Here is a 22,834-nt window from a genome sequence, read left to right on the forward strand (position 1 = left end):
AGTCAGAATTTTAAGTAAATTTATTTCAGCCTTTGTGCATTCAAAGGTACAGATATTTATTGTTACTTTCTTAAACATTTATGTGAAGGACAATCTAGTTACACTCCTGAGAATGTGCAAAAATGTCATTTAGATCATAACAGCATGCTGAGAATGAAACACTGGTATCTGAGAGCTTGATTTGAGTGTGGAACATTCATTGGAAAAGTGCACTCTGGAATCTAAATGTGTCAGTACATTGCAGTGAAAATGTTATAACCATCGAAAATTATTGGGACAGACTCAATCTTTCACTTCAAAACAAGCACTTTTTGAGTGGTGAAAATGCCAGGAGCATGATATTTCAAGTAGTTTCGTGCCTTTCTCACTGGGACTTGGGGAGGTTTCAAGGGAACCCTGCCAGGTTTGACTGAAGCCTTAGCACTGAGTCAGAGAATGAACATGAAGTGAATTTGCCTCATATTTTCTGCTGTGGGCATTGCATGGAATGTGTCTTCTCTAAAAACAAACTTTCTGAAGGGCTTTCATTACTGGAGAAAATGTTTAGGTTAGGTTGAGTTTTTTCCTAGAATTTAACACTGATGACCATAACATTTAACTTTCTGTTGAAGAGGCCTTGGTCCTTGCATGTGAAGTTCAACATTTTGTAGACAACACAAAACAGATTGGGCAAATGAAAATAGTTTTGTAAATCCTTACTGTTCAAATGTTCATTGTGCTTATTTGGTTTTTTCCTAGGTGTTTCTGAATGCATCATCATGGGAATTCCAATGAATATTGGAACAGGACTCTTTAAACTCTTACACAAAGCAGACAAGGAATCAACCCCTCCCAGGCGGCCTCTGATATTTGATCATAATGAATTTCATATTCCTATTGTTACGTAGAACTTGGACGTAAAACAAGATAGCAAACCAAGAAATAGTAAGCAAACATAATTTAAATTAAGCAAAGTGTATTATTGGTTCTATGTGTCTCAATAGAAGTGAATTGGTAAGTGAAATCTCATCACAAGAATTGCCCAATTGTTCACCTATGGTTAGTATAGACCCTGGAAGGAGAGAGTACACCAGAAAGTGGAAAAAAATTTAAAGTGGATTTCACCTGATAACATTTTCTTTTTCATGTGATACTGTTAGCTTTTTCTGTTACTGTTAATATATTTATTACACATGTATTCAGATTTTTTTATAAAACAAAAAGAAAATTTCAAGAGAATTCTGTGAGTTTGCCCAGAGTGCTTTGGGAAATGCCCTTTCAACAGGAGCTGCAAAGGTCAGTCTACAGCTGTTTAGAACAGGAACTTCAGAAAGCTGGAACTGAGTCTGTGATTAATTCATCGTAAGTTCAGTAGAGCTATCCAAAGTGTTTGAAATATTTGATCTTTGCTTTTGGTAGTTTTAATTGGTTGTTCTTTATCCCAAGTTATTATCCAGTAAATTATTTTCCTCTCTAGGATTCTGTTTTGGGACCATATCTACAAGAAGCTGTAAATTGTGGTTGCTACTAAATTCTGAGAAGACTGTTGTTAGAATATTGCCAATTACAGATAGACAGCTGCTGTCATATGAAAAGCTAACTGCTGGAATCAGTAACTTACAGCAGTCTTAGGTTTGGGAAGGTTTTCCTAATGGAGCAGGATCATCTGAGCAACCTACTTTAAATTTATTATATAAAGTAGAAATTGAAGAGATGTTGTTTTTATGCATTGCCATGAAATAATTTGGAAGCTTCTTCAGCTTTAGTATACTAAAGCAGTTTTCTGAATGAAAATAAGTCTCAAATAATTTCAGTGTAGTATGTTTAACTTTATTATAGTGCTATGGAGAAAGGCATCTTAGTGTTTAGTTACCAGTGTTTGGATATTCAGTGTGCTCATGACATGGGTCAAGATTGGAGAGAAATGAAATAGAGAAAGAAGCTGAAGTTATGTCCTCATGAAGTAAAACCAGGCTGCTGAGTATTCTAGCATTTGAAAATGAACAAGTTTGTGTTGCAGTTTGTCTTTATGTCCACCAAAAGTGTAAGGCTGTATTCAGAGACTATAAATCTATTGCTTTAGGTCTTGAGGTACCACTGTGTCTGCTTTTTAATTCATTCTCCATGTAGACAAGATCTAGTAAGAAATTCAACACAGCTATTCTCAAATTATTTTGAATTTTCACTGTGATCCTAAGATCTACATCTGACTAGATTTTGGCAGGGTGAAGATGGAGAATGTAGTGCATTTATTATCTGCTCTAAAAGCTACATATATTTTGCTATCTCTGTTTTAGCAATAGAAATTTCAGAATAAATTAAAGTTTTATTTGTGATCTCAGTGAGATTGCCACTTACTCATTTGTCTATTTCTTTTACAAGATGTAAATTTACAACATAGATAGGGGATTCATGGAGAGAAGGTCCATAAACCTTTCCTATGATTAGGTACTTTGTTTTATCATGGGAAATTCTACTGAGAGTGATTGACATTTTTGTGAATAAAGATTCTTCTCAAGGTCTAAATGGGTGGAGTTTGTATTTGAACAAATGGCCACATCTTTCCTTTTTTTTTTTTTTGATTGGTTGGTTGGGTATTTTATTTGGTTGGTTTTGATTTTGGATTTTGTTGTTTGGTTGGCTTGGGAGGGGTTTTTCTTTGGTTTTGGTTTTTGTAAATATAGAAAAATGGGCTATTTAAATGGTGGGTTCACTCTCTTATATGTTGTAAAATTAAGCATAAAATTACATCTTTTATCATTGTCTTAAATATGACAATAAAAAGAGGCAGAGGTAAAGAATGTGTGAACCTTGTGTTTATTTATGGGTGTATCATATTGCTGCATAATTAATTTATGGATGAGCTAACCTCCATTTCTTTTATTTGTTTAGTTAGTAAGACAGTAGAGAATTATTAAGCTTAAATCTCAGGTATTTGCAACCTAAATGAATAAATAATATAAAACCTATCTTGTTTCAAGTCACTGTGTCTTGTCCTCAGAGCATGCTCTGAGCCTCATGAGTGTTTCAACCAAAAATAGATTGTTTACAAGAGCACTCTGAATTAGTAATTATTGTTTGAGCTCTCTGTACAGTCAGTAAACAAATTAGCTGTTGGATTTCACTTGTAAGCAGCTTTTTTTAGGCATCAGTTTTAACAGTCAGTAAATGGAACTTTGAAATATTAAAATATGCTTTTTTATTAAAATTTTTAGGTTTAATTTGTAAAAAATAAATACTGTTTTTCACAATTTCCCCTATTTTCTAATTAATGTGCTAATTGAAATTAGCAGAGTGTAAATTTTCAAGAAATACATTTGGTTTTGAATATCCATATCCTGCTTTCTCGTCTTCAGTTTTTTCATCCGTTTTAAAACAAATTTAAGCTTCTCATTAAATGAAGTATTTTCTTTGTGTGTTTATCAGGAAACTACTTCACACAGGTAGAGAGAGAAGAAAACAGCTGCATGTGCTATGTAGGTTTCCTGTCATGACTATGGAAGGTTGGAAGTAAATCCAGAATTGTACTGCTTTGGTCCATAACTTGAAGAAATTTAGTATAGAGAACTATTCCCTTTTTTGCTTATCTATGCTTAAAGAAAGAAAGAAAAGGAAAGCATATAAATGCTGTGTTTTATAGACTACAAGTAGGATAAAATTTGGCTGTTTCAGGACAAACACTCCTTGATGTCTGACCATTTGTCACTGTTTCAGTAGAGGTTGAAGGAACCACTGCAACAGGAATTACTCAATTTCGTATCACTGCTTGTAGACAGGAATGTCTTTAGAAACCCATAGCAAACAGGATACAGATTTTCATAGTATTTGCATATTTGCCTAAATTATTCTGTGCAGGTAACTAATCTGTTTTTGAAGTGGTTGGCTAAGCTTTGTATTCAGACCTAGGAAAGTCTGTTGATAATTAAAGATGTTGGTTAAAAAAAAGAAAATAAGAAAAATTGGCCTATTATTATATTGTCTAAGAGCAGAAAATCTAAAAGGGGCCAAATTATAAGAGATGCTAATTTTAACTTGGCAGGTTATTTGGATGTGATTATGCTAGTGATACAAGTGCATAGCAAGTTTATCTTGAAGAATGAATACCAGAATCTCACAAGCCAGTCTGAAAGACTCACAAAACAACCCGGCCCTGCTACTTTTGTGTTTCAGTGCTTGTGAAAATGAATCAAAGTTTCTTCTAACTGATAAAATGAAAATTTTATAACATTCCTTCTAATAGAATTAGATCACATTTTCCACTAGAGAGCAGCATTTTCTTTTGAGAAAAGAGTTATTGAGTAGCTTCTTCTTTTTTTTTCTATTAAAAAATAGGCGTTTTGCAATATCAGGACTAATATGTAACTGTTAGAGGGAAAGCTACCTGTTAAAATTATGTATATGAGGAAGGAGATGAAGGGACTGTATTTTCTTAAGGAGAAAGCAGAGTCTGTATATGCTATTTACTAATTAGTAAAATTTTCACTTGTCTCTAGTCATTCCTAAAAGCATGTTGTGAGTTGCTCCTGGAAAGGGATAGAACAGTGAGTCTGGAGTGAGTGGGGACATGTCTTTTGTGGCAGCATTTTCCAGGCATCCAACCAAGATTGTTCCAATCTGCGTTCAGTCTCCAGCGAGCGCTGAAATGCAGCTCTGGGAGCTGCTCTGAAGCGTGAAGTTCTGGCAGCTGGCTGGGGGTGTCTTATACCCTTCAGCTGCTGCAGAACTCCAAGGCAGGGCTGCCTTATAAACACTGAAGGTGATGCTGATCGATGGAAGAGACCAGTGGTTAGGACTGAAGTAATACTAAACAGGTGCTCTTTGTGTATAGACAGCTGAACTCAGCAGGATTTATGGAAGATGACTTCCACTCCAGTGTCTGAAAGCTACAAGGGTGCCTGTAGTTTGTTAGTCCCTGTCAGATTTGTGACTATTCACAGTGGTGAGAAGCTGGCATTGGCTGGCTGTGCTTAGGGGTTCTGTGGCCTTGGGTTGCTCTGACACTGCATTGCCTTAACCACCACCATCACTACTGTGTGCTTCAGAGGGTAAAAGGTATTTCTTCATCCAAAGAGTCTGTCCTGTGAGTACAAGCCTTCAGGATCAGGAATAATTGCATGCTCCTTTTGGAAGCAAGGACAGTAGATAGGACTGATGCTGTACAGGAGTATGGTGGTTTCTGCAGGTGTTGAGGGTAGAGGGAAGAAAGGTGAAAAGAAAGGAAATGCCAATACAAGCAAATGCATATAGAGGCAGAGTAGAAATTCAGATCTTCTTGGGGAAGAAACAGAGATGGCAGCTGGGTAAAGTGACACACAAATATTCATAATCTTCATAAGGAGTCCTAGTGAAGTAATGAAAATAGCTGGGAAAAGAGCAGGTATTCAGTCATTCCTGAGAACTAAGATTTTGTTGTTTGTCCTGGGGATTGCTCTTAGTGGCTGTCACAAATGATCATTAAATCATCATTCATTTTGTAGATGACTGCTAATAATGAGCAATAACTCTGAATTAATTCCTTCAGGTATTGTATCTGTTTAGTTATAAAGCTCTTTCAACCAACTGTGCATAATTACAGCTGCTGAACTACAGTGATTGCTACTGTTAAGTATAAAAACTGCTGTTCCTGATGGGTTCTGGTGCAGCTCATGTGGAAGATTGTAGCTATAATTAGCAGGCAAATAGGAATCTTTTAAAATGTGTTCATACCTGCAGTTAGATCCAAAATATCGCTAGAAAATCCTTAGCTGAGGTGTTCTTAATAATATGCAAGTCATGCCACTGGGACAAGAGACACAAATTACATCCATTACATTCCTTTTGTTGTGTCTCTTCCTACAAGAGAGGTGACAAGATCTATGAAGAGCAGATGGGTAATTCAAGGAAGTCTGAGGGAAAGCTATTGTATGTAGGTTTTTCTGTTGTTGCTGTTGATCATAGCAGTGTGGTAGCAGACATTCATTGCAAACTGTCTTCATTTTCATGTTGGTTTCAGAACCAGATAGTGCAGAAGAATCTTGGTCCATGAATAAAAGAGGACATGCAGGTGCCTCATTGTGGCTTTGAAGGTCCACAGAAAGCTGGAGTATCCTTCAAGATTTCATACCAAGTTCTTTCTCCTCCATGATAGAGGTGTTTTGTCAGGTGGAGACAGTGTTGGCCAGAAATTAAACTGTTGCAAAAGCAGCAGGTACCTGGATTAACCACAAGCATACTATTTTCCATTTTGTGAAAGTGTAGGTTGGTTGCTTAATCTTTAGATTCATATAATTTTCTCAGTGGGAATCCCTTCTAAATGTTAAATTGTCTAAATTTCTAAAAGCAAAATAAAATTAATTCAGGAAAATGCAAAAGCAATCTTGAAATTTTGTTGGTAAACTTCATGAGTCCCAGGAATGTCAGAATTAGTTGTGAGACTTTGAAATTACTTTTCTTGCTTTATTATTCCAGGTTTTGTTGGTTTCTGGGAATTCATTAGTGTGATGTGTCACAGGCAGAGGATTCTTTGGCTCAGGTGGATTGACAGCATCCCCATGGTAAACTGCTGATGGTCTTTGGAGTGATGAGGGTGGCTCTGGCCATGCCATGGTGCAGGCTTGTGTGTGACTCTGTAGGGCACAGTGGGTAGGGGATGTCTTTCATGGGAAGGAAGGACACACCTCACCCCTTTCTCTGCCCTGATCCCTGCACTTTTCCAATTCAATGATGCTAAAATATTTGCTTTATGTGTAGGTACCTTGACAAGCCCACACAGTAACTGGCTCCCTTTCCCATAAGCCATTCTTCCAGCTTTTCCAGTCCTGCAGATATTTTTCAGTCAATCAGAGACTTTCTTTAAACTTTTATTTTTCAGAAGATGTATAGTTCTTCTGACTTGTGCTACTGCTGTGCATTTTCTAGTTCCCTTTGCATTTATTTCTGTCTCCTTGTCCTTGTTTCTCCCACAGATTCCTCCCTTCTGGACCCGTAGTGACTGTCACTGCTGGTGACACTGCTTCCCTGCAGCAGTGCTATGTCAACCATACTGTGCCACTGGCTGGGTTCAGCTCAGCCATGCAAGGTTACTGTGAACACTTGCCTGGAGGATAATTAAACCACTCAAGGAAGAAACATCTCCTCAGCACATCTGGATGTGGAAATTTACTGCCATCAAAATTACAGCTATGGTCAAATAACTTTTGAAAAAAATGACCTTATATAATAAGGTCATATATTTGTACTTTAAACTGAAATGAAAGGCATCCCTGCTTCATGTGGCTCTTTGTAAGCACTAAAACTTCTATCCAGGCCTTTAGATCTTCACTTATTTTTGTCTTTAGCCTGTTTCTGCTTTCTTCTTCAGCCTTCCTACTTAGCTGGCACAAATGTCTTCTCCCTTGCTTGTGTTTGTATGTATTCTGTTTGAAAGTAAGTCTGGGGAAGGATGTGCAGCACAGCAGTTTGGGAAGTAGCTGGCAAATCTAGAATCAGTTAACTGTTGCTGCCACAGACTTTTAAGACCTGGGGAATTCTTTAGACTCTCTGTAGATTCAGTCTGTTAAAGACTATTAAATTAGAATAGTCTCTTCTGAGCAATATGGTTGTGAGAGGCAATGATAGAATCATCAAGGTGAGTGAATGGACTATGCTTGTGAAAACATACGTGTTATAAGGAGTACTTAGTAAATAACATTGCCAGGATGTGGGGGTTAAAAAATGTGATTAGCATCTGCTGTGTATAGTTATTTTCATTCTTTCATCTTCCAAAGAAACTGAAAAAGGCTGGTAGTTGGTGCTCTTGAAGTCAGCTGCAAGACAGACACTGACTTCAGATGGAAAAGGAGAGAGCAAAGCAGTGAAGCTCTTGGCTGCCATTAATGATCCTGAGAGGGTGGCAGCTCTGAAGGTGAGTTAAGGGGAAAAAAATTCTAAAAGTATAAATAGCCCGTGGTAAAAAGGATAATATTTGGCTTGTCTTGCTGATGAAGTGTATTTATCCTTCATGGAATATCCCTAGCAGATTTGGGGATTTTTATTTCAGTTACTCTTTTGCACAGTCCTTTTATTACCAAACTGGGGCTTAATCCAAGTCCCCTGGAAACCAATTACAGAATTCAGCAGAACTGGATGAGCTTTGATATATGCATGATATTAAATATTTCTATCCATCAAACTCCCACCAGTTAATGAATCTTTATAAGTTTCAAACAGTTGAACAACACTTCTCTAAATATAATTTCTGCAGACTTGATTCAAAAAGAATAATTTTACCCTAAAACCTTTTTAAGGCTTCCATGCCACTCAGGACTTTATCTCAGATGCTTCTCCTTATTTGGGGCCATGCTGAATATGCTCTTTTCCATTTTGTATTGAGGTGGGATTTTCTGTTTGTTTTGGGAGTTGGTTGTTCGTTGTTCAATTCTGACAAATCTTGGTATTTATAAAAATGTAAGTTCTAAATTATTTTTGTGCTATTTTTTTTCTAAAAATATTAACTTGAACTGTTGAATGTTTAATTTTTACATTTGTGTTATGTGGGGAAAAATAAAGATATGTTGAAGATCTGTAGTTCATTGTAAACTGGATGACCAAGCCTTGTTGAAGCTGGTAATGCAGCTGCCACTGTGCCAAGGTGAGACATAATTTTATTCTGGAACTCTCTGATGGCTTTCCCATCCCTCAAAGGCATGTAGGCTGAAGCAGAAACTGGAGTACTTTTGCCTTTCAAATTAGAGTGTAATTTAGGAGTTACTTCATTTCACATTCTTTACTGTTTTCAGAACTGATTTAAGTCCAGTATTTTTGCCATTTTAAACACCATTCAGTCTAAAGTTTCATCTTGGTCCATGGTCTGCTTTGTCTGATCAAATTGACTACACCAAGTTGCACAAGGGTTTATCTTTGACTTTAATCTCACTGTCATCCCAGTGTTGTGTTTTCTTCCTACAAAAATAATTTCCCTCTCCTGCCCAAGGAATATTAAAAGTAAAAATTTCTTCTCAAATCAAAAGCATATTGAATTTATGCAGTATTTATGCAAACAGAAATCCATGTATCACCATCAACTAGCAGTTTAGATCTTAGCTAAGACTATGACACATGATTTGCTGCAAGTCCAGCATTTTTTTCAACGTTTTGACCACCTACCTTTGTCTGGTTTTCACAGACATTTGTAAAACTCTGCAAAATTCATGAAAGTACACTAGCTATGCTTCTCCTGTATCATAAACCAGATGAATTCAGAATGCTAGAGCATTTATTATGAAGCAATAATAATCCCTTCCAGCTCCTTCCAATCCTCTTTGTCTTTTTCCAGTCATGAGCAGCTTTTGCAATCCAACTACATCTGAGTATTGGTCTGGTCTCAAATGTGTATCTGCTGGGTTCTGGGTTTTTTTTAGCAAATGGGCTGCCACCTCTGTTATCCCATTGGCTTAAGCATTGCAAAATAGATAAGCTGTGGGATGAGCTCTTCAGGCATGTGTGCAAAGACAGGTGCTGCATGGTATCTAGAGAAACAGAGAGAACCCCCCTTGGCATGCACACCTGTCTCCATTTCTTCAGGGAGCTCTTTGGGCTTGGACTAGAGGTACTTGGACTACCCTGGAATTTTCAAGGAATACTGACTTTTCTGGAGCTATTTTGTTTGAGTTCAGTGGTGCCAAAATCAAAGCACTGCCCCTGGACTCCCTGGAAAACTTACCTTGTAATTGACAGGGATTCAACTCTCAAACCCTTGTATGTCGGTGAGCAGGGGAACTCTCCCAGTCTGGGGTTTCTCCTTTTCCCCGAGATCACCCCAGAGGGACACGAAGGTGGTTCAAACCCTGGTTTTCCCCGAAGCTGCCCAAGAGAGATTGCCGGAGACAGTTTTCTCTTTTCCCAAGGATTGTTTATTATTTCTTATCTCTGGGACCTTTTGCCTGGCCAGCAGCGGTCTGCTCAGCCTGGCATCCATGGTGGAATCTGCCTGGTCAAGGCAGGGCTTATCTTATATAGTTAGTACTACGTATTACATGTTTACAAAATTTTACCAATACAGTACAATTTTATTAAATGGTCCAGTCCTGACCCCATCCAATCCAAGAGTGCTAACGTGTCACCCAACATGGATGACATGGAGAAGAAGGAGGAAAAGGTGTCCACCCCCCAAATTCTCCATCTTGGCCACGTGTCCCTTATCATAAACATTCAAGAAAACCTATTTATCTACGTTCTAACATTCTAATTTACACTCTACTCATCATTATTTTCTGTGTCTCTTCTCTCAATGTGGGCAGGTTCTCCCAAGGAGCCAAATCCAGCCCCTGCAGCTCCTGGGCAGCACTCAGGGGTCTCTGAGGGGTCTGCCAGGGGGGGGTTTGCACCCCCAAAGGAGCCAGGGAAAAACCCTGTACTCCCACATCGAACTACTTGCTGTACATATATCATTCTTAGCAGAGCTGAGAGATGGAATATAACAAAATACCTTTGCTTCTTCAAGAGCCTTTAGATTCAAATCCAGTTTGGAAATACTCATTGCTGACAGAAAACCAATGAAGATGATAAAAATGTGCTGAGGCATTCTCTGGAATCTTTGCTGTTATTATTTGACTATCTTCTTCAACTGCAGTGTGAGTTTTCTGCTTGCAAGCTCCCAGTTTGTGCATGGCTTGTTTATAGAAGTTGCCTGTGGATGTTTAGGGCACCCATTTGATTTTATCTCCCCACTAGTGCTCAAAGAAGTAAAAGCAAATGATTGGTATAAATAATCTCTTGCTTTGACTTGAAAAGTGATCTAGAAACGAAACCAATAACAAACTGCAAGCAAAAGCTTTGAAAGGGGCTGTTTAACATCTGCTTGCTTATAGAAGTTGACCACATCACAAGCCAGCCCAATCTCCCAAAGAAAATTAAATCATGCCCCTGGTCTGTTCTTGGGTCTGTACACAAGATGGGTACTTAGGATTTGTTTGCAGAGTATCTTCCCTACAAAAGCTGAAATTCTTATACCTCTGCAGGATTGTCACCAGTGTGCCTCCATAGGGTTCCTGGTTTTCTTTTGCTGCCTGTTTTTGGAAGCAGTTGTTTGAGGAACAGGTTGATTGTGTGTATTTACAGCTCCAGGAGGAGATGATTTACCTAGCCTTTTCTTCTCCCCCTCCTCACCCCAAAAAAACAAACACCCTTCCTGTCAGCTATTCTGCATTCAAGGAAGGCCTTTTCTTTCTACAAGTTGATTAAGTAAAACTAGTTTTTTATTTGCTTTTTGTACAGTCCAGGGGAAAGTCTAAAATCTTAGGCAAAGAGAGTGTTTTCTTTCTGTTGAAGCTTGTTGAAGCTGACTGAAGTAACTGTCTCATCTTCTTCATTTTAATTTGACCAGAGTGGGAAAATAGCATCATCATTTTTATCTGAAAAATGCCTAGTGCAGTACAAGATGAAGTGGCTGGTAGGTTTTATGGCTACAGGGAGAAAAAAAAAAAAGGCAAAATCTGGCAATATTTGGTCTGTTTTCCCTCATATGGCATGTCTCAGAAGTTCAGTGAAGAAAGAACTAAACCATTTCCTCAAGTTCACAGTTGCAATTTTTTGGGAAGATAAATAATCCTTGTGCTTCAGTGAGTGTCCAACAGCAGCTGCCTCAGTCTGCAACTTCAGCAGGAGCTCTGAGGATCTCAGAATTTATGGGCATAGCCCATTCCTGGAAATGATACTGCCAGGTGGAATATTTTCCCTAGGTACTGCCCAGACTGCTCACATTATTGTTTTGGGGTTTTTTTAATGGCTAAATGAGATCCTTTCATCTGCTAGCATATTAAACCAGCACCTCACTATCTTGCAAGTGCTAATTAATTCTCTATAATTTACATTAATGTGAAAAAAATAAGCTGCTGTTGAGAACTGCTTAGCTGCTAGTGTTTTGTGTTACACCTATGACAAAGTCTCTGTGGTGCTCACATTGTACCTAGAGAGCTCTAAACTTGGTGAATACTTGTATTTTTCATATGCCTGTCTTAAAGATTGCATAACCTTCCCTCCATTAACTTATGGTAAATCTCAATATTTTTCTCTAAACCATGGTTGTTTGAATCATATGATTACATGAGAAGTGTAGCCTTTGTTGCAAAGCCATTTCTAGGATAGATGACTGCCACTGGAGCCTGAAGACCTGTAATGTAAGGGCTCCAATACCAAAAAGCAAATGAAATGTCTCTAATGTATTTAAAATGAATTTTAAAATCTTCTAATCTTAAAGAAAATTCTCTACTTTTGGTTATTAGAATCTGTGGTTGATTCAAAATGAGGATTTTGAGGAGGGCATTTACCAGGAAACCTACAGCAGCAGAGCTGCTGCTGAGACTTGGGCAGCAGTAAGCAGGCAGGTACAGAGGAGGAAATGCTTGAGGAGTGACAACTAATTTTGCACAGAAGACTATTTTCCAATGAAAAATTCCATTAAAATGAGTGTAAGAAGCCTGTTTTAAATCCTAGATAGGTCTAAAGGGTGTCTTATCAGAAAATATAAGCATTCTGGGGTACTGTAGTGATCTGAATTTGGGTCATTCTATAAACTTTTGCCATAATATATTTACATCCATATCATATGTTGAGTCTTCAAAGTATACCTATGTCTTATGAAGACTTTCCCTGCACTTGCTAGAGAAGGTCTACACTGAGTTAAGTAACCAAGGTAACAGCAAGATCCCTCTCTTAGACCAGCAAGAGTCTGAGAGCTGGACCCACGAAAGAGACATTTGCAATGAGAAATTGAACTGAATTTTTCTGAGAGCAAACTTGCCATTTGCAAGAAATGGAGTGTTAGAGACTCAGATATGACAAAAAGGTAGAAACTGCATTGCCAGAAAGAAACAAACGTGGTACAACAGGGGTTTACCTGATACCTGGCACTGCTTGAGAAGGGCAACAGGCAATGTGGATCTGCAGGCAAAAGGTGGGGCAGGTAAGGCATGATGAGAAGATGAATGTTTTATTTTGAAGAGAAGACAAAGGACTAAGACACACTTGTGGGAAAGGCAGGAGTAGCAGTACCCAGAGCCAACACTTCCCTCTAGATTTTGAAATGAGACTCAACACAGCCAAGTTATATCCTGCCTGAATGATGCCACTCCTGTGTGACCCCTGGTGAAAGGTGCATTTCAGTGCCCAATCAGGCAGAGGACAGAAACCAAGACTGTATTTACTAACTCAAGTAGCAGAGAACTGCTGCATCGACCTAAAGCAGGGCTCTTAACATAATGCCTTACAATGAAATTTGATGGCATGCTTCCTTTCCTTCACAGGAAACTGTTTGAGCATATACACAATAAAACAATGTTGTTAAAGGAGATTGCTGAGATTAGAAAGCCTTTTAAAAAAATTACATATTTGAATAATGTGTCTTCTGTGCACGTGCCTTCCAAAAGCTTTCCATTGCACGGTGTCCTGTGGCAGGCACAAGAGGGATGTGCCTTGGCCCTGGCTAAGGGAGATCTGCTCCAGTGGGTGACACCAGGCAGCTTTCCCTTCTTACCCGGGCTGTGAAGCCAACAATTAATGCACACTGGTTAACTAGTACTTGTGAAATGTACAGTTACTTGACTGGCTAAACTGCCCAACTTACTAGAGAGAAATAGGCAGATTTTCTGATAAATTAAAATAGTCTAGAACTAACATACTTTGCAGGAATTTATAACGCTAGTCATTAGACAACAAAGGTAATCTATGTGTATTTTGTATAGCAAAGAAGGTTATCGAAAAACTACAAATAAATTAGAATAAGTTAGTCTACAAAAGCATTAAATAAAAATGAATGGACCAAACATGAAAATACTTGTTTCAAAATGATCTCATATTTTCAAGGATTGTTGTAAATGATGGCTTAAAGTTGAGAATAATCCCTAACTCCCCTTATTCTCTATCTCCCTTCACCAGAAATAGAATGCATAGCACAGTTATGCATAACCCAAGGTGTTTTCACATGAGAGAAATCATTATCTTCTGAAGTACATAAAGTGCTTTGAAACTCAGTTCAAGGCATGAATTCTCCCAATGAGTGTGTTAATGGGAAATCTTAGGGAACAAAAGGCTTTCCTTTGTACTTCACTGAGTTCAGGTCTCTGGACACTAAATAAACCACGGGGTTGGTTGGACCGGAGACTGTCAGATAACTGAGGTTCCTTTCTGATGTAGTTGGGTTAGCACCACTACCAGTAAAGCCTTTTCAGCGTGCTTGAAAAGTATGAAATGTGAATTTTGGATGAGAACTGCTGGTGGTCATTCTGCAGGCTGTTTGCAAATTTCGGTAACATTTGGTGCAAGTGATGTTGGCAGTCCATTTACTTTCAGACAGAAAAGTTGTTACCCTCTTATTTCTTTGGTAAACAATTGCGTCCTTCCGCTACGGCTGAGTACGGACACGTGTACTCTATTTGTGAATTACCTGGTCTCTGGTCATTCATGAAACACTGAAGAAATTTGCAAGGAAGATGAGCCAACAGCTATTACTAGTGTTCAGATCTCGTTTGCAAACTTTTGTTTTCGCAAATTCTAATGGACAAAGCTAAGCAGTCTGTTATTGTTTTGATGTTTAGCTTTTCCCGGTTTAGGACGAAATAAACCCTGCCGCCCGGTGCAGACGCGGGCAGCCTCAACAGGCGGCGGCTCCCGCCCGCGGCAGAGGCAGCGGCCCGGCCCGGCCCCAGCGCGGCAGCGCCGCCTTTGTCTCGCCGCCGAGACACCCGGGCTGGGCACCCCGTCCTGGCCCGGCGGAGCCGGAGGGAGGAGCGGCAGCAGCTCCCGCAGGCCGCGCCGCGGGTCCTGCCCCCGGCCCGCCCCGCTCCGCGCCGCACGGGGCAGGCGGGCGGCCCTGACTGGCGGCCGGGGGCGGGCGGCGCCGGGCCGGGCCGGGCCAGAGCGGGCCGGGCAGCGGCGGCCGCCGCGGCGGGCGGCGCGGAGCGGAGCGGGGCGGGCGATGCGGTGCCGCAGCCCCGTCTCGGCGCAGGCGGCAGCTTTGTGTAGCCAATATGGCTGCGTGCGCCCGCCGATGAAAGGAGGCGCCTGGAGCTGAGCCCGTCTCCCCGCACCCCCTCCCGGCCGTGCGGCCGCGGCCAGCGGCGCAGAGAAGTTATCCCGACTGCCCCGCGGGGGTGCGGGGTGCCGGGAACAGCGGCGCTGCCCGCGGCTCCTGCTCCCGGCGGTCCGCTCCCGCGGGCAGGCGACAGGAGGAGGAGGAGAAGTTGTTTCGCCGCCCGGGGGGGCGGAAAGGAGGCGAGCGGGGCGCCAGACGGAGGAGGAAGAGGAGCAGCAGCCCCTGACGGCGGCTCGCCCCCCGCCTGCTGGAGGAGGAGGAAGAGGAGAAGGCAAAGCCGCCCTCGGCCCAGCTCCTGTCCCAGCTCCGCTCCTGCTCTCGGGACGAAGTTTCGCCGGGGGCCGCCGCGGAGGCGCCGGGTGCCGGAGGAGGGCGGCCGGCGGCGCCCGCCCCGCCTCGGCCCGCGCCTCCCCGGGGGCGGCGGTGGCGGAGCGGCGGGGCCGGGCGAAGTTTGGCCGGCGGCGGCCCTGCAGCGGCCATGGAGCCGAAGCACAAGGAGCTGCTCGCCCAGTGCCGGCAGAGCCTGGCGCAGGCCATGACCGAGGTGGACAAGGTGGTGGAGCTGCTGGAGGCCGCCGGCGCCCTCGGCCCCCGCGACCTGCGCGACCTGGAGGCTGCGGGCGGCGGGAAGGCCGAGCTGCTCATCGCCCTGCTGCTGGGCAAGGAACGGGACCACTTCCAGGACCTGCGGGTGGCCCTGGAGAAGACGCAGCCCCAGCTGCTCTCCATCCTCTACCTGAACGGCGTGGCGGGGACGCCGGCCGCGGCCGAGACGGCCGGTGAGTGGGGCCGGGGCCGGGGCGGGAGCAGGAGGAGGCAGCGCTGCCCCCGCCCACCCCCGCCGGGGCAGCGCGGGCCCCCGGGCCCCCCGCCCCAAGCTGGGGAGGCAGCGGGCGGCGGTCCTCCTTTTCCGGGGGAGAATAAAACTCTCCCGTGTTTGTTCTTGGGCTTTCGATGCTTGTTTTGTGCTTCCGACCCTTTCGCTTTCTCTCCTGGCGGGAGCGCTGGTGCTGGTCCCCGGGAGGTGCCGCGGATGCTGCGCCTTGCCCTCTGGAGAGGCCAGCCTAGCCTGGCTCTGCTGCCGGTCGGGTGTCGCCTGGGGACTCGGGAAAAACGAGCCCGAGGGGGCTTTTCTGCCTTGAGCAGCAATGCCAGTGTTGTTACTCAGCCGCTTCTTGGCCGGGCAAAACTGAAACTCCCAGTGCAGCCCCTGTGCCGGAGCTGGCCGGCTGGCAGCACTCCAGCAGATGTGCCTTGGAGTAAATATTGTGACTTTTCCTCGGGACAGCCATGTGTTTGTTTGAGGCTATACTGTTGTAAGTTTTCTTGGTGATTAGAACAGGGGAAAACATTGGATAGAACAGGTTAGAACATTGATTTAACTGCAAATCCAAATGAGAAGATTTTGGGTGTAAAACACCACCTGAAGTAAATTTGGTCCACAGGTCTTTCTCTATTCTTCTCCCTCCATAACAAGTCACAGTCTACTTTTATGTGTGCAAACCAAAGCTTTAAAATAATGATAATAGGTGACACTACACAAGGCCTTGCAAAGTGCAGCTTTGTTCCTAAATGAGAAACTGGAGTAAATGGTAATTTTGCATTATAGTGATGTGTAGGTATTCTTATCCAGTGCAACCAAGTTGACTGATTCAGAAACGTGGGGTCTCTCTTTGGTGTTGTTAATGGATTCGGGATTTACAGTGGCACTACCTATTCACATAAGGAAATGCATTGGGAGGGCTTCCTGACTCTTACAAACTATGCAGTTTCTTACAGAAAATAAAGCCCTCTCTGCCCTTACTTGAATTATGCTGTGAATGGTAAGAGTTCCATAAACACAAATGCTTGGGGGTCTTAGGTTTTGTTTTATTTCAGTGCAGTGTAGTGCATGGCCTTTTCTAATGAATGTATGGCAGGACCTCACAAGATGGGGGAGAAATTGACTGAACAATAGACCTCAATACTTGAAACATTGTGGTCTGACATCAATGGGAGATGGGGGCACTCATTGCCTTCCAGAATGGCACCCAGGATGGCTTTGTATGGTTAGAGTAAAGCTTATTCTTGTCTTGTTCAGGAGATGGATTAATGGTACTGGGCTGCCATCGCTCCCCAGGCTTAAAAGCAAAAGTGTAAATCATGAAAGGTAGGAAAAAATGAAGTATATATTGGACATAGTAATAGTCTTCATTTTTAAAGTTCAAGTTGGAATTGTAGAATGTCTCACAATACTCATTTTTTGAGGGAAAAGTAGTTTGGTTGTCAAAATGAGCTATGTTCTCTTGACTTACTGTGTTCAGCAGGCTTAATCTGAATTAAACTAACATCTTTATGGAAAAGGAAGGGTGTTTCTCTGATTTAAGGAGTTTTAGAATGTCATTGCTTTCATTTATCAGTGGTAATAGAGAGCTAACTTTGAGAGTTATGGGTTTGTTTTCCTTGTGATAAACACGTTTAAAAATTAGTTCACAGGAGATTGCTGACACCAAGCTTAATTAATAGTAAACCACATAAGGGAATGGACCTGAGCCTTCAATTACTGTTGTATATATTCCAGCACCCTGCTGAAGAAGTGTTATGGTAATTGGTCATGAGACTGCTTGTGTGTCCACTGAAAGTCTCTGGTGATTCCTGGCCTTTGTGTGAATTTGTCCTGGATGTGTTTTATAAAGAGTTAATGTTTGAGAGTAACTGTGATAGAAAGGTTATTGTTTTAACATGTATTCAGCTATTTTATTGTGATCAGCTTTATTGTAATATCTCCCTGTAGGAAGTTTCACCACCCCTCTGCTCTTCTCATGCCATTTGGGAGTTCTACTCCTTTTCACTGGAGATACTGTAGGTGGATGAGTCAAGTCACTTTTTGTTTTTTGGCAAGAAGTAAGATGTACATGTGGCAGTGAGAAGTGTTGGATTATGTATTTTAAATACCAAAGTGAAATAGTCCATGTTACGTAAAATGCCTTTATTCTTAAAAGCAAAAGTATATATCTCAAACATCCTTTTGATTCAACCTATAGAGCTGAATAAGTTTTTTATATTACCATTAGTGTATGTAAATGTGATATCTTACAGTGGTACACATAATTAAGTAGTACACATAGGTAATAAGTACTGTTTAGAAGAGGAGGCTGATAAAATGCACATCACCTGAATGCTTGTTGGAGATGAAAATTATTTACAATCAATAATGTCTTGTAGTAGTGTTTGCTAATTTCTTTTTTTCCAGTATGCTGCTGTTGTGAGGGAAATTAGAAGGTAATTTAGCAACATAATTTTGTTCAAGGTTTCAAAAATCAGCATACAGACTACTCATTACAGTAGGATGAGCATTTCTTCATCCATTTTGATGTGTGCACCATGTCCATTACTTTGTGCTTTCTTCCTTATCCGTTTAAATTTTGCCTCCTTTTGTGCTTGAAAGGCAATGTGTGAACTCTGATGGGAACTCAGGTTATTTATACCAGCAGTTCTTGTGACTGGCTGGACAATGTAGAGCTGACACTTTTATAAGTATTTATCTGTGCCACACAGAGGGAAGTAAACAGCTGGGCAGACTGCTCAAGGGAAATAACTGGGGTCCTGGTAGCTGCTGAAAGATTTTTTCACTCTGTCTCTACTTTACAAAGAGTTCTTTTATCTTTATAGATAAAAAGATTTCCCCCTGTTCAGTCACCATTTACATACGTTTGTCTTCTATAGGGCCTTCTAGTTGCTGATTTTAAACCTAAAACTGTATAGTTTCTCCACTAAATTGTATGTTTTTAAAGTTTTCTCAAATTGGAAATAAAGCATAGTATGCCAAACAGTGTTAGTTAAGAGTGCAAAATCAAATAGGAAATTACCTTCTGTGAAGCAGAAGCTAAAACCAAGTGGGATTTTTTGTTTCATTTAATCGTGTTTGTAGACTTTAGTTCTTCTCTGAGTAAAAACCTCTGATTACTGTGTTGCATTTCTTTGTAAACATTTCAGAGAAATTGGCTCTGCCCATGTGAGAGTAGTGGTTTGGCTGGTATTTTGCACATGGATTAATTCTTTAAATAGTGTGCTAAGTGTTTTTGTTTATTTACTTGGGGGTGCGCTTATATATTGCCATTAAAAACTTCATTTGGCAAATGACCTCCATCATGCTCTGGGAAATCCTTATCCTGATGGAATTATGTATCCTTTCTAATATGAAAATAAATTACTTCTGAGCATTCAGGTGTCTCTTAGCTGGCTTGCTATTCAGAAAATGTTTCATTCTTACTATTGCTATAATGTGAATTTTGTGTGATAAAAAGTGTCCATGGCAATAATGCAGTGGAAGGTACTTCATTGTGACAAGTGCTGTGAGGATGTATTTTTTTTACATGTAACTCAAAGACCAGAACAGAAATCTGAGGAAGCTGTGTAGTCTTCAAATTGCTTCATATAACATAGAGCTTTGTACTTATGTTTTTGTGATACTACAAAGATGGTAGATTTGGTTATTGAGCTTGGAATTTGTTTTTGAGATGAACTTGTGGAGCTACAGAGGTGCACTTTATCTTGAAACTGAGGATTGCTGAACTCAAAAGCTTCATTCTGGCTTGCATGGTTAATAAAATTTTAGGTTCACAGTTTTCTTTCGTGTTAGCTGTTGGTATTCTGTACCCCTCCAGCTGCAGTCAGTGAGCTTGTGTTAGGCTTTAAGGGTGTTTTCTTTGCAAGTTTCAAGATGAGAATTTAAGTTTTAGAACTCAAAATTAATTGCATATTTAAAAACATCTTTAAAGGGGCAGTAAAGAATGAAGATGGTTGTAGAGTGACTTGGAAAATTTTTCTTCTATCATTTATTAAGACTTATTTTTTTCTAACTGTGTTTGCTCAGCTATTAGGTGTTAATTCCCAGTCACAAAGTAGATGTGGGTATGTTTAAGAGTAGAGAAAAAAGCTCTAGCTTTTCCCTCTTCTTTAGAGGGATTATCTCATATAAGAAAAATGAACCAAGTTGTTTCAGACAATATGAGATTTGAAATCACAAAGTTTTAAATATTTCAAAGTCTTTCAGCATATTTAAAATCAAACACAAAAGGCAAGCTCTGTATGAATTTAGGAGATGGGCAACTGGGTCCCACTTCTCTGACAGCATCACAGGAGACCCACTGGAAATGCAGTAATTCCAGGGCTGACCTTGAAGAGCTGGAATCATGACTGCTTGGACCTGGTGCTGGGACCTCCACACTTTGTTTTTTGTTTTCCATCTCTCTCTAAGTCTTGACTGATCCCCACAAAGCATTGGCTAGTGGCTGGCTGAAGGAGCTGGAATAAGAATTTGTGCTAGTGAGGAGCTGAGAGACTCTGGAGGAAGGGTGTGAGATGGGGAGGCAGGATGTGCTCTCCTGTAGGAGCAAAGGGGAAGAAAAGGGAGCTCAGGAGGCTCTGGGGTGAGGTAAGGGGAGAAGCCACCCTTCTCAAGGAGATGAGAATTGGTGCTGTAAGTGTGCTATCCCTAGGAAAGGAGAGAGGAGAGAATGAGAGAAATTGTAAAAACATGATTTACTAATTCAAGGACTGAACTGACAATTTTGCAATTAAGTACAATTTATACTCCCTTCTGTCACTGAAAATTGAAGAGTGGGAGAAGTAGAGCAGTGTGTTTGGGTTTTTCCAGACCTGTTATTAGTTCCCAGGGTAGCTACGCAAGACGTGTTGCAGGATTTCTTAAATCGTGTTGATGAAAAAGCAGGCAGCGTTCAGAAGTCACCTTTGGAGGAGTGCAGCTCCTCAGCAGCACTGAGCAGTAATTAAACTGATAAAATACCCAGTGGAAGTTTAGCAGTACCTGTGTCTTCTGATGATCTCAGATTTTTGGTATCTTGTGGAATTGCCAGGCTGAAAAAATGCAGGAAGATCCTGGCAAGTGTCCGGATGGGTATTCCCAATGAAATGTCTAATAGTAGTAAGTTCATGGAAGTAGGCTCTCAATTCCTAAGAAGGAAATGCATGTTTTAGTAGTTCATAAATCCCAAGGGTGGTAGTTCTCAATTACATTTTTGCTGTGCTCAGGGAGGCACTGGAAAGAAGGCTGGCCACAGTAAGCTCCTGGGGATGTTGTCTTCACCAGAATAAAGGGAATAATAAACATTTTTTGTGGTAGTAGTGCATCCAGCTATCAAGTTGCTTTGGACGCATGCAGGACTTGGTATCTTACAAAATTAGACAGGATCACTAAGGAAAGCCAACAGCTTTTTGTAACTTGCTACTTACTTACTTACTTGTTAAAGCTTACAGATTGCCTGTCTCAGAGATTTCAGATCTTTGGCTTGTTTTAACTACCATTCTCAGTCTTGCTGTTCTCTTGCAGTTGTAACCAGTCATGGTTTGTCAGATTTTTTTGGACCCGTCATCTAGCTAGTGAAAACTAAGCCACCACATGAGTGGTGACTTTGGGCTTTCCAGTTCTCTCACCAGTCTGTTATATGAGCTAAGTATTCTTTTTTCTTTGTTTGTTTTGTTTGTTTATTTATTTTCCCCATTCACTGCTTGCATTTGCCACTTGCTGGGGTTTTTTTTAGCTTCATTTCTTTATTTTTACTTTTTAGTTTTCCTTACTCCTGGTAATTGCTACTTTATTATTTTCTAGCATTAGAATTCCTTATTCAAAACTCCAGTCATTATAAATATATCAGCAAGTCTGATAATTGGCTTGTAACTTTCCTTATACTGTAAAATTCCAAGGACAGAGGCATCTTTCAGAGCTGTTTATTGCTGTCCTGGTTTTGGCTGGGGTTAAACCATGATAAATCACCAGCACATATTGGATGTTAGTGTGGAGCAAATAGTTCCTATTGTGGGTTCTTTTCATAAGAAGAATTGTAAAATGCTGTACATATAGTAATGCTAAAACATTTCTGTATGTAAACTGTTCATAGTATTGATGGAGACAGAAAAACATGTTAGTGGATGTAACTTTTTGTGAAAAGAGCTGTAGTCATGCAGCTTGTCTACTTGAGACATCTAGGCTACCGAATTATATTGAGTAGCTTGTGGTGAAACATTATTTGTGACCTTCAAGATGCAAATTGTTGGCTGCTTTTTTGTGAACAGTGGCAATTTAGAACTGAATCATTCTGATGTAGGAGCTGGCAAGTTTGCAGTGGCTGAGCTTTGGCTTGAGGCTAACAATGCTTTTCTAATAGAAGCAGACAAGAAGGATGCTCTCCTCTCAAGAGACCAGTGTTGCTAGTCTGTCTCAAATGTTGGAATTTGGCTCTTCCAATAGGGCAATTTTTGGGAGTTCTCAGTGATACTCTGGTATAGGAATTCTTGTCAATGGAAGACAGAATTACTGAAATATTGAAGGAGGTCCACAGTGCTGTTACTTAGAAAGCAATTCAAAATAGCCAGAGCACAATGTGTGATGTGCAATATATGTTTGTTGTAGTTGTGGTGCACTAGCAGGTGTGCTGCTGATGATGGGGTAATACCAGCATCCACTCCTGTTGTAGGTAACAAATAAGGTTAACTCTGGGAACTCCTGGTGGCAGCTGTTGTGCAAGAGACACTGATCTCCATGGGACATCCTTTCCAGTCTTCAGAAGCTGGTGATAGTGAGAACTGATGGAAGCTCTTGGCCACTTGGGGTGAACACTGAACAATACTTTTCTTGACAATGTATGACTATGGGCAGTACAGAGCAGTGTACCACAGCTGGAAGACCCTTCTTACCCAAACTGGTGTCAGAGGAAGTTAAATTTCATATCTATAACGCTACCTTCATCTTTTTCCCAGCTTCCAAAACCTCTAATTTCACAGTTCATGGGTTGAGCTGCTCAGCAGTTT

General features: G+C 41.1%; 2 protein-coding genes across 7 annotated transcripts in view; both read left to right on the forward strand.

The window, feature by feature from the left end:
- The window catches only part of POLR3A (RNA polymerase III subunit A), a 36,967-nt gene extending 29,751 nt beyond the window's left edge, over positions 1–7,216 (forward strand). For 2 of the 3 annotated variants that reach the window (XM_079313287.1, XM_079313288.1), the window contains 2 exons: positions 739–1,990; positions 2,029–2,780. In XM_079313287.1, coding sequence (XP_079169413.1) covers positions 739–887 — 149 coding nt within the window. In that variant the 3' untranslated portion in view covers positions 888–1,990; positions 2,029–2,780. Of the gene's footprint in view, positions 1–738; positions 1,991–2,028; positions 2,781–6,923 lie in introns of those variants that run through there. The other variant, XM_079313289.1, reaches the window with a different exon arrangement.
- Positions 7,217–15,352: 8,136 nt separating this feature from the next.
- DLG5 (discs large MAGUK scaffold protein 5) overlaps positions 15,353–22,834 on the forward strand; it is a 95,519-nt gene continuing 88,037 nt past the window's right edge. For all 4 annotated transcript variants that reach the window (XM_079313126.1, XM_079313128.1, XM_079313127.1 and 1 more), the window contains exon 1: positions 15,353–15,804. In XM_079313126.1, coding sequence (XP_079169252.1) covers positions 15,504–15,804 — 301 coding nt within the window. In that variant the 5' untranslated portion in view covers positions 15,353–15,503. The remainder of the gene's footprint in view (positions 15,805–22,834) is intronic.

This window comes from Erithacus rubecula, assembly GCF_903797595.1.
Source record: "Erithacus rubecula genome assembly, chromosome: 9".
Classification (NCBI taxonomy): Eukaryota; Metazoa; Chordata; class Aves; order Passeriformes; family Muscicapidae; genus Erithacus; species Erithacus rubecula.